At 40.2% G+C, this 15,076-nt stretch overlaps 1 protein-coding gene and 1 long non-coding RNA gene across 4 annotated transcripts in view; one reads left to right on the forward strand and one right to left on the reverse strand.

Annotated features, from left to right (window-relative positions):
- Positions 1 to 1,664: 1,664 nt before the first annotated feature.
- MAL2 (mal, T cell differentiation protein 2) lies at positions 1,665 to 12,722 on the reverse strand. The gene is made up of 4 exons (XM_066176940.1): positions 12,533 to 12,722; positions 10,235 to 10,405; positions 5,939 to 6,097; positions 1,665 to 3,542 (listed from the first exon to the last, which is right to left on the reverse strand). The coding sequence occupies exons 1-4, from the start codon at positions 12,665 to 12,667 to the stop codon at positions 3,462 to 3,464; spliced, it is 546 nt and encodes a 181-aa protein (XP_066033037.1). The 5' UTR covers positions 12,668 to 12,722; the 3' UTR covers positions 1,665 to 3,461.
- A 142-nt stretch (positions 12,723 to 12,864) lies between these two features.
- The window catches only part of LOC136285588 (uncharacterized), a 40,606-nt gene continuing 38,394 nt past the window's right edge, over positions 12,865 to 15,076 (forward strand). For all 3 annotated transcript variants that reach the window (XR_010719491.1, XR_010719490.1, XR_010719492.1), the window contains exon 1: positions 12,865 to 12,984. This is a non-coding gene — a long non-coding RNA (uncharacterized lncRNA). The remainder of the gene's footprint in view (positions 12,985 to 15,076) is intronic.

Raw genomic sequence — 15,076 nt, forward strand, 5'->3', positions numbered from 1 at the left:
TTTTTCTTTTACTTTTATGAAGGCCACAGGTTTGTGTAGGCACTGTTTCTGCCTGTCTCTTTTAAAAGCTGTGGTTTACAGCTGTGTTTTAAGGAAACATTTTACAGTAGTGCAACTTTACTCACATCTGGAGTTATAACCAATATACACAGCCAGAGAAATCCCAAGAATCTGAACAGACTGATCCCATGCAGATCAATAATCCTGCAGGACCTGTGTTACTTTGGATTATTTCCAGACATTTAGCAAGGCAGAAGCAGAGTCAGGACTTCAGTGAAGCACGTGCTGTGCATATTTTCTGCCACAATTCTAACAAAATTTTAGCTTTCTAACATGCACTTTCACTTTTCTTTAGAAAGAAAATAACTGCAATAACTGTTGCTTATCTCTGCACCCTTTGAAGGAAAGTCTCCTTTGAAGCTCATTCTCCTAACTTACCAGCAGCTACCACACAGTGCCATCCAAAACGCCATGAAATATTTTCTAAGAATAGGGACCTACATGGTACCTTAGATACAGCTGCACTGAAGCTTCACATCAAATAGAGATGTTTGATGAAAATGCTATTTGGCATCTGTGGTCCTGTTCCTTTCACCTTAAATGACTTGAGCTGAATTATCTCCCTATGCCCCTCCCCCTATGCCTTCCATTCTTTGGAGAGGTCTAAGCTTGTGTCCTTGAAGTTCATAGGCTTGGAGGAATTTTCTTACAAGGAAGAAAGATTTTTTAGAACCAGCCTGCACATTTTCCCTGGAATACCTATCACAAGGATTACATATTATACCCGTATCAGTATTTGCATACATCCAGCACTCACATACCATTTCTAAGTCACACCTAACTTTTTTAGCTCCCAGTATAAAGTAATACAAAATTAAAAGGACTTTTTTTTCCTTTTTTTTTTTGAAAGAATATAACTGCATATTTTGGTTTGACTGATCCACAGATCTTCCTCAAAGTACAGCAAAACTTTGTCCATGCTAACACAAAAATTCTATTCTTTCACTCCATTTTAGCTGTGAAAGTTGTCCTTCATTACTGTAGTTTTTACCTTTATCTCTTCTTTGTCCTTTGTTTGTCTTTGATACTTAAGAGGGAAAGTTCAGCCTTTCCTCACTGTGCAAATAGTTTCCATGCTACACTAACCACACTCTGCTATCTGCACTTCCATGAGTAGATTAAGAGACTTGAATAGCACTCACCAATCAAGGGGTTTACACCTCAGGTTTGAACTTGGAGGTTAGATACAAATGCCAACTAAGCTTGGACAGCTCTTTAATTGACTCCATGTGTGGGATTCATACTCTGTAGGTTTAAATATGCAAAACATTAGGATCTGCCCTCCATGATCTCAGCTGGCTGCACAGACTGCTGCTGTGGTAGGCACAGCCAGGTTTCAGGACACAGGAGAAACCAAACCGAAGATCAGCATCTGTTTGAAGCGTTGTACCTGACTTTACTCTTCTCACCAATATTCACACAGTGTCACATAGCAAACTAGCTGTGAAAGTAATTAAATATGTGTGAAACTAGCCCCAATGTAACTGTGCCTTCTCATGAAATCTTAGCCTCAATTTTGTATGCCTAGCATCAGGTGAGTCAGAGCAGCAAGGTAATCTTTTTGATACTTTCCAAAGACAAAATTAATAACCAGACTACTGCCATAAATATATAAAGTAACTTTAATGCTTCTCAGCAGAAGTCTTTGTTATATACTTTCATCCATATACTCCAGTGTAAAGGTATTTTATACAATATGAAGTATTTTTTAAAGTATATGGCTCTAGATAAAATGTTCACAAAAGGTTTCAATGCAATGAGAGAATTAGGGGAAACAATCAGCCAGAGTACAAAATCTTTGGGAGAAAAAAACCTTCAGAAAACAGATCTATGACAGCATCCCATTATAGTAATGCAGGATGACCAAGTGGTTCCACAGTCAGAACAGTGCCACTCACTGCTGTGCCACCCACAAGAACCTGGGTCAGCAGGGCACTGCTGGGGGTGGCTGCCCCTCAGAGATCCTTGTACCTAACAAGTTTGATAAAGTAACCTCCATAGCAGACACCCTTGCTGGCTCAAGGAGAGTGAGTAGGCCTGGGAATGAAGGAAATCCCATCTTCCCTTACGCAACCACTGCTGGTCTCTGTAGAATAATCAGGTGTGCTGGCAAGATGTAGTGAACAAGTTGTTTTACAAATAACAGGGAGCCTTTATTGTCCCGGCTTATCTTTTTGGCACTATTCACAAAAGCAAAAATTATTTACTAGCAAAATAACAAAAAGCTTCACCATGTGCAAAATGACATGAGTGTCAGGGAGCAGAGTACAATGCTATAGTTTAGTTTTGCTAAATCAATTTTCTGTATATAACATCACATGTCACCATACACCAGGACATTCAAGAGAGGCTCAATTAAACGTCATTCATGTGAAAAGCAAACTCCATAGTGGGCGGACCGCTTTGCATTCCACTGCTTTCAGCAAGAAGTTGCATAGGCATCTCTCCAAATAAAAACACCTTTACAACACTGCAGCTTCAGAATGCAACAAATAACACACTGTAAGAATTGAGGTCAGACATTATTCACTATTTGGTAACATTCCATTCAAATGATATTGACTCACATAATACCTAACAAATGCAGCACTTGAAGTAGCAAGAACAAAGCTGTACTCCAACAAAGTTAAACAGTGCAAAAATTCCTGTTAAACAAAAATATACCATGTATATACACACACAACAAAAATGCACTGTTTTGTTTTGTAGTATAAATAGATCTGATTAAGCTAAATTCCTAAAAGTAATAAACTACTGATTGAAAATCCCAGTTTTCATCTAGTATGGAACACAGTGAGCTTTAAGGCTCAGGTGACCCTAGCCAGACATAGCCATAAGAGAATATAAAAAGATTTCACTGGATGGTTTCTTAAAACATTTTCTCTGTACATCAAAGTTAATAACATACATTTACTAAGTTGGAATTTCAAAGTCAGCTTGGGTTCTGATCATGCAAAGGGCAGCACACAGAACACCCCTGACTCTACCAGAAGCCTCAAGGCTCTAACTGTGTGGAGTGCACTGTAATGCTGCAAAGCACCTAATCCCAAGGCTTAACAAGAGGGGAGCTTTTTAGCTGCCTGTGCAGTTAACATCTTGGCTTGGTTTCCATTTTCTTCCTCTTCTGGTGTAGCACTGGAGTTCTGTTGTCTGCTAATGACGTATCTCTTTATCCCTAAACTATCTAATACCTTACAGTGAGTACACAGTAAAAGTAAATATCAGAAGGGGAAGAGATGGAAATTTTTTTCTCTCTTGAAGAAATCCTGATTAGGGGTCACTTGCATTTAAAGCAGATTTTAGGCAAGAAAAAAAAAGTCTTTTTAGAATTAAATTACAGTAAAACAGACAAGTAGCACTTAATTTGATCTGAAGTAGAACACGTGGGCATTAACCTCTCTTCAACTGTTATTTAGCCTCCATCTCCTTAATGCCAGGGCTGTGCTGCAACCATAACAAATAGCTGTTGCAAAGGCAAAAATCTAGAGGAGCAGAGGGAAAAAAAAAAGAAAAAGAAAAAAGAAAAAAGTGAATCACACATATTGTTCTACCATATTTTTCTATTCTAAATGAATACAGGAACACAAATGATTCAAAAGGTACCTCCCCCAACCAAAATGCTTAATAAGGTAAAGATAGGTTTGGGATCCTCTGAAGTTTTCTCAGGAGCTTCTCTGTAATAACCCCATTTTACTACTACCTCATGTTACTACTTTTCACTTGCTTGCTTCAGTAGACATTTAGAAATAGAATATGAAATAACATTTCTGCATAAATTATGACAAAAGCAAACATGTGTATGTACACTGTGTATTTCAATTCTCCTATCTAGACTGAACAAACATCAATCTCAGATGTTTCCAACTGAATGTCTTTACCCTAGCAAGCATCAAAGAAGACATCCCTCTAAACAGCAGAACTCTTTTACTTGCAGAAACACAGAAACAACTTCCATCTGGCCTCCTTGACCACATATCCAGCCATCAGAATAACTTCTCAGACAATGCCAGGGAAGTTGCTCCTGTGCAAGGACTGAACTGGATGGATTTGAACTGAAGGTCATGCCACAATGAAAGTGAATACGTAATGTGCACTGGACAGAAGAAATGAGAAACTGAATTTCTGAAAAAACATTTCTCATATTGTCCAGTGATAACAATTAATTCTTTCTCTTATATTCTGTAATATACCAATTCAATCATCCTTTGCTTTACATACAAGTGTTAATTTGACTAATTAAAGTTTTGAATAAATGCTACACCATAGAACCATCACCTGTAAAAAATGAACATTTATACATTTTCTAATCATGGTATATAAATGTCACCTTAAAAGACAGAATGTTAGCAACCTGGGGTTTTTTGGCTTTTTTTTTTTTTTTGTCATGTAGCTCACAGGACTGTTTTAATGAAATATTTCAAAGATTCAAAATTTTTTTCTGTATGTTTTGACTTCCTAAATATACACTTCTGCAAAAACTGCAAAGAAACTAAAGACTACATTTATCTTATTCACTGTTCTCCAGCTGCTCTTAATTAAGATACTGAGGCAAGTTACAAAAGTGTCTTCTCCTCCTCTATCTTGACAGGGATTTGAGGGACTTGAAGAACTGAATTCTCCCTTAAAAATTAGTATAGAAGCAGGGAATTGTTTCTTAGAGTGCCCAGTATTCTGTTGTCAGACAAAATGACTGCAGTGACCATATATTCAGTGGGATCTGAACACACTAAACTAAGACTGAAGAGGTACACTTAAGGGTAGAATTTAAAATACTTGCTTAGCATAAAGAACCTCCCTTAGACCCAGATGGAGCACCACCTCTGTCCTTGTGCCACCCAGGGATCAGATGTGCTCCAGTGTGTTACTGGCAGGTGGGTGATGTGAGGAACTCTGGCCTTGGGATACTGACACGTCCACATCACCTCTTCAGGGCCTGGCCTGCCAAAGCTAAAGGCTTCTCCTTTCTATTCTGCTCTTGCAGACAGAACGTGAACCTTACACCTTCCATTCATCTGTTTTTGTCTTAAGATGAACTGAAAGTGCTTACTGTGCAAAAGTTATGGTGTACAGAGTTTTAGGGACAACACATAACCACAGAGGGTTTAAAAGCTTAATATATATACAGCTCCCTGGTATGAAAGTCTCTGGATGGAACAAAAAATTAAAAGCAGTGGATTTGGTTCTTTAAGTTAAGCCTGACACACCTCTATTCATCCCTGAAGAGCCAGGATGAAAACTAAACTCTGATATATTTTCTGACTCAGCTATGTACACCCACGTCACCAAATACATTGATTCAGTGATGATGCAACTAGTGAGAAAAATGCATTCTGGGCTTAGGCTATCAAGAAAAGAACTCTAATAATTGCAGTAAGAGACAGCAGGGTCCTGATGTAGTAACTACATATGTGGAGCTTCAAAAAGACCTAGTCCAAAATTTTTTATCTCCATGGCATTCAGGACTATCTACATGGTATAAAAAAAGTAACTGAAATTTTGAGCACAGGTGTAAATTTCATACCTTACCCTCTGATAAAGGCTTGTTTTCTTTTTCTTCTAATAACCAAAACTGTTTTTACAAAATACCTTGCCTAAAAATTATAAGCTGTAGTGGTCATGTATTTAAAGCACTACAGTGAAGAGTATCAACTCTACACTATACTGAATAGTAAGTAGCTATCCCATATGCATTAGCTAATACCAATATTTTTGCAAGCTTCTGTTAGATACTACTTGCTGCTGTCAAAGGCAATTCTTTCTCTCACAGCTCCTCTTTCTATTCCAGTTTGCTGTTAAATTCCCAAGTTGAATGGCTGGCTGGCTACAAGTGCTTGCTACAGACCTCTGTTCCCCTGATACAAATATATGAAACACATACCGAGGCTGCTATGCTTATGTTATATTCACGACCACCTAGAATCGTCTCCTGTGAGGTGGAGTTGAATTTGCGGGGAAAGTGATGCAGAGATGTAGTTGCTGCTTGCAGTAGAAATGCTCCAAAATAAAAGACAAAAGTAGCCCCATGGAAAATAAAATCCTAAAAAGCAAATAACAGAATCAGTCTGGGCTCCAATACATATCCAATTCTTCTCATCTCAGTACAAATGAAATCCAACACTGAAACATGAAACAAGAACTGATAAGACTAACTTGAGATAAGCATCAAGATAATCCATCTGACAGCTTAACCTGGACATGTTTTCACAGCTTCTTGCAATTATAAGCAGCTCACTAACATTATTAGTGATCAAGGGCAGCTCTCCCTCTCCCCAGATCTTATATTCTTTCAAATTAAGAGGCACATCTTTATATACACATGCTGACATTTTAGACCACCTTAAAGTTAGTGGAGTTTACAGAAATCTCCTTTCAGACAGATAAAAAAAGAAGACATATACAGGCCAACTTGATCACAATTCAAGCAGTACAATACAGTCTTGCAGTCCCGTAAGTCCCTTCTCAGATATAACCAAAGCTTCAGAAATCTTCCCTCCGTGCTTAAATTTTGCTTCTCTAAACACCCAGAAACAACTCAGCTTTGATACAGGTAAAATGTCCAATGTCCCAATACAATGAGATCGAAGAACTGAGGCATTTCCACAACTCTCTCTGACTTGGCTCTACCCAATAGTCAGTAACCTGACAGTTCTTCACGATACTGTGGAACAAAATGTCCAAGACTTGTGAGGACAGGGTTTAGGATTTACTTCAAATATGCTTCTCTCCTGGCCCTCTCCAGGCAATTCCCTCCTCTATGATGAATGCTAACTGAACGTAAGGTTTAAACACCTAACACTCATTTCTGGGTTTCATTACTGACACACATAAAAAAGGTCTGGTGCCTCTGCAGGCCCTACTTCAGAGCCCAGTGTTCCAGCAGCAAGATCTAAGGCATGTTCCAGTTCAGTTTAAAATATCTAAAGTATTCTTCCAACATCTCCTTCCATTATTCAGTCTGAAAAACTGACATTTGCACTGCACTCAGTTCTTGATCCATACAACATATACTTTGTGCCTACACCTCTGAAGGTCTGCAAAAGCCACAGAGACAATTTTAAAAATATATGCAAGTATATATATATGTTTTATGGTACCTATGCTATGCAGTCTAACTCCAGTAGTAATGAGTTCATCAAGAACTTTAACTACACTTGAGTGCAACAGACTATCAGCATGCCTAGAGTGAGAACCCAGGATACTTTCTGTGTGTCCTGCACACAGCACTCACCTGCACTAGAAATTACTGTGTGACATCCTTACCTGCTGCCTGTCTGAGAACAAAGTGAGAATGTGCTGCACTACCCTGTCCAGAGAAATGCATTTTCTTCATAGATGTGAGATTTTCTTTTAATTCAAAGAATGTTCTCCTCAAACTCATTACTTGTTCTGTGTTTGATTGCAGCTAAAGCTACTTAAATCACACCCTAGTCAGTTTTGATAAGTCATGATATAAGCTGCTGCTACAGTTCCCCATTTCACTTAGATCAGGACTGACTGCATACAGGAGAGATATTTTTCAGGAGAAACTCTTTCATCTCCTTCATTCTCCTGCTAAACCCTCTAATTTCCTTCTCCTGGCAGCAATTATGGTGAAGCTATGTAGCATCAGTAAGGTGTCACATTTACATGTTAATGGTTTCTGTGACCATAACCCCAAGATCTTACGAGGGACTTTTTTTTTGGGTTTAAGTAATTGGTATCTAGTGCCTAACTCTCCCTTGCTCCCACACTTGTACAATTATTGAAACCTCATAACAAGTGTATGTAAAACGCTATCAAAGCAGCAAGATAAGTTGGTTCACATCTAATTTTGTAAATGAGTGTGGTGTGAGTCAGGCTGTAAAGGGCAGTACTTGTCATACCATCTGGTTTAACACACTGATGTACTGGAGCTCCACAAGGTCCATCTCTTCTACTGTGTAACATCTTATTTTTTAAATATCGCTATTAGTATAAGCAGATATATTTATAGCATAAAGTATTACTAAATCCAGGACTTCATTTATAGTAACAAAAATAGTTTTAGTGTTTTCAGTAATTAATTATTTATTTGTAACAGAAGGTAAAACACCTCAACTTGTCAAGTGCTGCTAAGAAGTTTAGTGTCAACAAGTTACAAAACATTTAGGTACCTGAAAACAGTGGTAAAGTGTCTTCTCTTATTTTTGTTGACAGCTGGAAGGGGCTGAGTTTAAGCTAGAGTTAAAATGATTCCTTCTGCATTTATTAAAGATCACAGAATGATTAGGTTGGAAGAGACCTTCAAGATCACTGAGTCCAACTCATGCCCTAACACCTCAACTAAACCATGGCACTAAGTGCCACATCCAGTCTCTTTTTAAACACATCCAGGGATGGTGACTCCAGCACCTCCCCAGGCAGATCATTCCAGTCTGACTGGATGCTAACTGAGTTATGACAGCTTTTTTGATAAAGTTACAGATTCAGTTTTTATACAAGTCATGTATCCATTTACTGAAGCAGTAAATTTTCTGGCCATTATATACAAGGGGACAAAATTAACAGTACAACAAACTGCCGGCATCAAGTAGCCAATGTGTAACACACACACAAGTGTTGTTAAGATGAATTTTGTATAGCATTTTCAATCCATAAAAGCCTTCATCCTTACCCAGCAACTCTTGAATAGATGCATGATTGCAAACTGGCAAACAGTTTCAATGAAACCCAGGACACTATTAATTTACTTTAGTTATGCTCAAGGGCTTTGTTGCATCATAATTTGTGAGGATGTTGCAGCATAAATCCCTGTAAAGGTCTCTGTGACTGTAACTGATTATTAGCCTAATTGCTGCCTGTACTGTGCTGGAAAGCTGATGCTGTAAGTATGTTTATTCACTTTTAAAGTGCTAAAGTTTGTTTTTTAATAGAATCCAGTCTGTTAGCACTGATGGGCTTTGATTTATCAGAGCTCCAAACTCATGAAGCTTTATGATTTGCTTTAAAGAACTTCTGTTTTAATGGTCTGTCCATGAATTACCTGAACAGAGAAATATGCACAGCTGTTGATACTGAAGCATGCAATTCCAGCTCTGATCAAGGGAAGTGTCAATAGGAAAACTGAGCTCCCCAGGAGCAAAGTGAAGGCCATTAGCAGTTACAGGCAGACATACTTCTGTTTAGAAGTTCAGAAGTTGCAGTCCTTTTGGAAGAATTTTTTTTTAAAATTAAAAATTCTGATCACAGTTATGCCACCTCTTATTATTTACTTCCAGTAATGTAAGAGAATGTGATATAATCTCATGCTTAACTACTTGAGTACTAAAAACTCAAAGTAAAAAACAGTTAATGACAAAAAAGGAGCACGTAAATTACCAGTCAATAACCTGAAGTATCTATGTAGTTGATACAGCTACAGTCTTTGAGAACTACTGGCACAAGCCATAACAATCAATTACAGCTAGATTCAGGCTCTGTCTTAAGAATGAAAAGCTCAGCAAAGAATACTTATATCTGTAGTCTCACCAACCTCCCCTAAGAAAGATGAAAATGTTAAGTCTCCTAATAAGATGTTAAGCTATATCATAGTGCAGGTTATTATGTCTTTTACCACCCAAGGTCTAAGAGCCACTTACCACTGCTGCCCTAGCTTTGAGGAATTGACCCAAAAGTCACCAGTAGACTTTCTTAGGAACTGGAGGGGACCTTCTGAGTGCTGAAGTCCAGTCTGTGCTATCTCAGACAACCATATCACACAGAATGTTCATAAATGCATCCTTTCCTTTATAATATTAGATATATCTTTCTAGATTCCATTATTCACAAGGTGTTACTACCACTTCTCTATTAGTCAGAAAGTATTTTCTGATTTCCAGTCCACAATAATTTCTGGCCATTTAAACCAGTTTGTTGTCACGCCTTGTTAAATTAGTCCTCTTCCTGCTGCTCATACATTTTATGTGCTCAGAGAGGACAAGTGTACTCCTTCAAACAGCTTCAAAAGCTCCTTCAGCCTCCATCAAAAAACAGGTCCAGGATTTCCTCTGCCACCTCTATAAGCCTATTCTTTCTTTTTCCAGTTTTGAATTCCTGTTTGAAAAACTTTGTGCTGAAGCAGAAAGCCAGGTGTTAAGACTCAGGATCAACACTTCTCATTAAATAATTTTCAGTTTATAAAACAGAGGGAATCCTTAAATAAAGAAAAAAGTCTTACCGCCTGGTTCCAGTTGACAGCAATTCTATTTGCATAACCAAAGAGGAACACAGAGAGGAACACAATGGAGAGGAACCACGCTGTCACTGCCACAAACATCACCCATCCCTGCAGCAGCGGCAGTGGAACTTGGGTAGAGGCAACCAAAATCCAGACTATTGTTCCAAACAGCTGCAAGGAAAGGAATAAAGAGAATAAACTGAGAGAGAACTTTTACTCGGTGCTTTCTGCCTAAGAACTGATGTCACACATTACATATCATCAGATGTCTCTTAGGAACCAAGAGGAAACCCTTCAGAAGTACTCAGAAAGCCCAAGTCCTCTTCTCAGAAATGATAGGCACTAAGTGGTGAAAAGACAAAGCCACTCTGAAATTCCTAAAAGCTCTTAAAATAGTCTTGAAAATGTGATTTACAAACCCAGGTGACTTGTGTGCTGCTGCTGAAAATTTGACCCTTACTGTAATTTTGAGTAAAATATAAGAAATGTGAAAACACGGTTCACACACACACAGACACAAACCTCTCACTATATACACGAATTAGCACAGAAAGAATGAACTTCTACTAGTTTTGATTCAAGCTCATACTGTTGTGCTTTGTAGTCCTTATCAGGTGAGATACAAAAAGGAGATAAAAAGACACCCATGTTTTCAATATATTTGTAATACCAAGCTGAAAGAGGACACAAAGCATTAAATTAAAGGAAAAAAAAAAGAATACAGAATAAGGTGAGTTGTAAACTATGCTGTAAAGACTAGACTATAGAGCTTTCCAGAATCGTCATAACTTGGAGAAGAATTCAGCAGTGCCAATTTTCATTTCAGCAGACTCCCCAAACAGCACATGAGTAGTAGGGATGCTATGCCAGGGATGGCCTGATGGAGAATTTATGTACTCTAAGGCTTCCCTGGTTTAATCAACTCTTGGCCTAAGGAACACTACTATTTCTTCCTGCAAATCCTGTCTCTTAATAAAAAAGGATAAATAGATGGCAATTATGATTCACTCCAAGTATGTTTGTTTACTACAGAAAGATTGAACTTCATAATGCAACCTGCTAAATTGTATCAACTAAAATCTACTTCCAAGAAGCAAGTGACTTCTTTCCTGTTTAAATTCAACAGATTTACAAACCAGGAAGTCAGAGGTTGCATTTTCAGATTCAGAGAGCTTTCTTTTGTATCACGGTTGGATAAGAGATACCTTTCAAAAGATGCCTGCTATAAAAATAGTTGGTTCCTCTCTGGCGTTACACTGTAGCAGCACATATGTAAAGATTCATTGCTAGTCTCAGTTCAAGGCTCCCATGGGTTTATGTATTACTGTTCAAGTTGTTCTCTAGGGTTCCCTTTTTAGCTGTGAAGAACCAAACTTGCTCTAGTTTCACAAGACTGCAGGTGCAAGTCTGTTACTTGGAGACCAGAGAGTGATGGGCAGTGAGGAAGCAAAAGGGATAGCAGAAACTGTCTGTTAAACAAAAAACAGAGACACGTGAAATGTTTTCAGTATTTTGAACGTGCAAACTTGCAGGGTTCCTTAAAAATAAATTTAGAACTGTACTGTAGAGACTGCTAATCTCAGCATCCCCTGTTGTGCTATTTCCCTCACACTACACCTGTCCACTACAGCTTGGCTGTCAGATGTACAATTGGTTTGCCAGCCGAATTAATCTTTTGTCCCTACTGCCTCTGGCTCTGATTTAGTGCCTTGTGTTTCGAGTTTCAACTTGTTCCTTGCTCAGGTACAATTTTACAACCTGTGAGGTGGGCTCCAGCTCGGAGGCTGGGACCCAAGCGGTATTCTGCTCTGACCGTAAGAAAAAAAAAAAAGAAATAGATGAGTTCTACCAAGATTTTTTGGTTTTTATCTCCCACTAATCAGTGGCACTATAGAGCGTCATACCCAACCTCAGCTCAAAGGTCCTTAGCCCTGCGTGCACCAGCGAGGTCTAACACACACATGACATTGAACATACTTGCAGGAGTTTGCAGAGGACGCGTAACACGCGCACAGACAAAACCTGGTGTAACTCTCCCTGGTGCCGTTTTGGGTCGGGGGAACAGGGTGGGTCAAAGCCCTGGGCAGCTCAGACAGCCCCGCGAAACCCATCCGTGTGCGGGGCCGCGGCCCCGGCCCGCGGGGAGCGCACCGGGGCGGCCGGAGGCTGCGGGCCGGACCCGCTGCCGCTCCCCCAGAGCCCCGGCCCGGCCCCCACACCTGCCCCGCTCACAAAATGGCAGGTGAGCAGCGCGGGCAGGCCCGCGGCCGCTCCCCTGCCCGGCCCCCTCGCACTCACGATCTCCAGGAAAATGACGGCTCCCGAGAAGGTGCGCAGGATCTCCAGGCCGGAGGGCAGCGTGACCCGCGGAGGCGGGAAGTAGGGAGCGGGGTTGGGAGGCGGCGGCATGGACGAGGCTCCCCTGGGCAACATGTTGCTGCGGCGGCCGCGGCTGTGCCGAGCGCGGCCAGGTGGGCGAGGAGGCGGCGGCGAGGGCGGGCGCAGGTGCGGGCGGGCCGGGCCGGTCCGCGCCTCCCCCGGCCCGGCCCGGCGCCGGCACCGCCCCGCAGCCGCCGCGCCTCGCCCGGGGCTGGGCGGCGGCCCCGCCGTGCCGGGCACCGGAGCTGGAACCGGGCCGGGGCCGGCCGCTGCCTCTCGGCTTCCCCAGAAGCGCGGCGCTCCGCATTCACGAGTCCTGAATCAGGGCAGCCGGGCTCGGGGCGCGATTTCCTAATGCCAGTTTGCAAAAGGTTGTTATTTCCCTTCTTGTTACGGTTATTTGGGCTTTGAAATTGCGTGGTTGCCTTTTTTTTTTTTCTTTCTTTTCCTTAAGGACCCTACTAGGTTATCCATTCAAACTATTGGAAATATTTCATTTGTATCTTCTTTTTATTCAGTCTGGCTCAACTGGGCACCACCGCTTAAAAGTAGTAGAAAATGTTTGTAAAAGCTCGGGGTAGAGAAAGGTACAGATTCACCAGACCACTTATAATCAATTTTTTTCTTACATTTCTTTATGCAAGCATCTTCTCCAGATGAAGGATATGCCATCCGGCAGCACTTCACCTATTTCTCCCATTGTGACTGGCTGGGATGTCTTGCCTCTGGAATGACCAAGACTGAGTTTCATGCAGTGTTGTCCCATGCAGTGTTTATCCTCCACACATACAGCTGTGACTTTAGAGATTAAATTTTAAGAAGGTTTCATGCAGCTGTGTCCAGCTGTTCTGGAAGTTGAACTAGCTTGGGCATGAAGACTGTATTCCTTTATTTTTAAATGCATGATGATTCTCAGATATGCTTTTGTGATGACAAGAGATGCCATAGCCTGAAATGCCTGTCTTCCCCATTCCAATCCAAGCCCTAGGTGGAGAGCAGTTGGCTCCATAAAACAGGACTCATCTGTGTTTCTGCCATATCATTCTGTACATAAATAGGTTTGTGATGGTTTTGAAATGCATTAATAGCTGCTTGGCTTTGAAATCATGCCTTCATTCCTATGCCTCCAGTTCAAGAGGCTGGATGCCTCTTGAACTCTTAAGTAGATGTGGGATTGAATCCCCACTTGGTTGAAGAAGGCACTAAGCCGAGCCTCCCCTTTTTTCTGAGTCCTTTACCCCATCACTTATCCAATAAGATAATTTTTTTTTTCCTCTGGACCTATTTTAAAACTGAACCTTGTGTCCCATCCTTTTATCTTCAGGAAAAGACTCTAGGCTCTGAAAGTGCATGCCTACAGGACCTGGTTTGGATGTGTTTTGGAAGGGAATGGAGTTCAGACTTTTGCCTAAGTGATTAGGTGTAGGGGGTTTGTTCTTGGAGTTGCATTCTGGAGACCATATGTCCAATCAATTTCACAGTCTGGCCCTAAATCTGTTAAGACTGCCCTGCAGAGGGAGAAGTCTGAGTGGGTGGAAAACAGGGTTGGTTAGTTTATGATTCAGAACAAGAAATGTAATTGTCCTTATCTTACACAAAGGAAGTACAAATAATACTTGGTCATAAACATTTCCAGTGTTATTAGCCAGCTGCACCAGTTAATCTGTGTGAACTCCAGCAGTACTGGATTTTACTAATGATTACATACCATGTGCAGTCACTTTTTCTTGCTTGTAAATACCATTTCTTTTTACCTGCACATTCCTTATAACATTTACTTTCTTGAAATTTAGTTGGTTTTAACAAAAAAAGTCCAAATTTCGCTTTCACAACTAGTTATAGATACACTGAGTAGACTTTTGGCTGTGCTTTTTTCCTAAATCCTAATCATTTAAATTAAAATGGCTGTTTATTTTTGCTGTGTTCAGGCAAGATGTGCTACAGTGACATGTGGGATTGCTTTAAACTGATTTGTAGACTGATTGAATCTTTAAAGAACTGGATTTTTTAAGAGATTAGTGTCAGGATTGCATTTTTTAAGTTTCCACGCAAAAGCACATGTTTGTGTTGAACTGCTTTTAAATAACATTTTTTTGTTTAACTAATTGCATCTTGACATGCTACAAGGTAAACTAATGATCCAGCTTCCAGTCCACCAGAGTCAACCAGTACACAGAAGTATATTGATTCACTGTGTGTAGGAAAGTCTGTCTATACAACCACAAGGACTAAAAACTGCTCTTAAATGGCTGTAAAAAGCTCTTCCCCTTTGTGTTCTTATGCTTATGGCAGTCTAATGTAACGGAGGCATTGTCACAGAACTACTAAACCAGTTGCTATCAGTTTCAGGTTATGAAAAGTAATTGATGATTTAATTCCATGTATAGTGATTTCTATATTATATATGGAAATTAAAATATATATTTTTGGAATGCTGTAATTCTTCTCCCCCAGGTGACCAAC

The sequence above is a fragment of the Chamaea fasciata genome, unplaced genomic scaffold, assembly GCF_029207755.1.
Source record: "Chamaea fasciata isolate MVZ Bird 193981 ecotype frontalis unplaced genomic scaffold, bChaFas1.0.hap1 SCAF_1, whole genome shotgun sequence".
Lineage (NCBI taxonomy): Eukaryota > Metazoa > Chordata > Aves > Passeriformes > Sylviidae > Chamaea > Chamaea fasciata.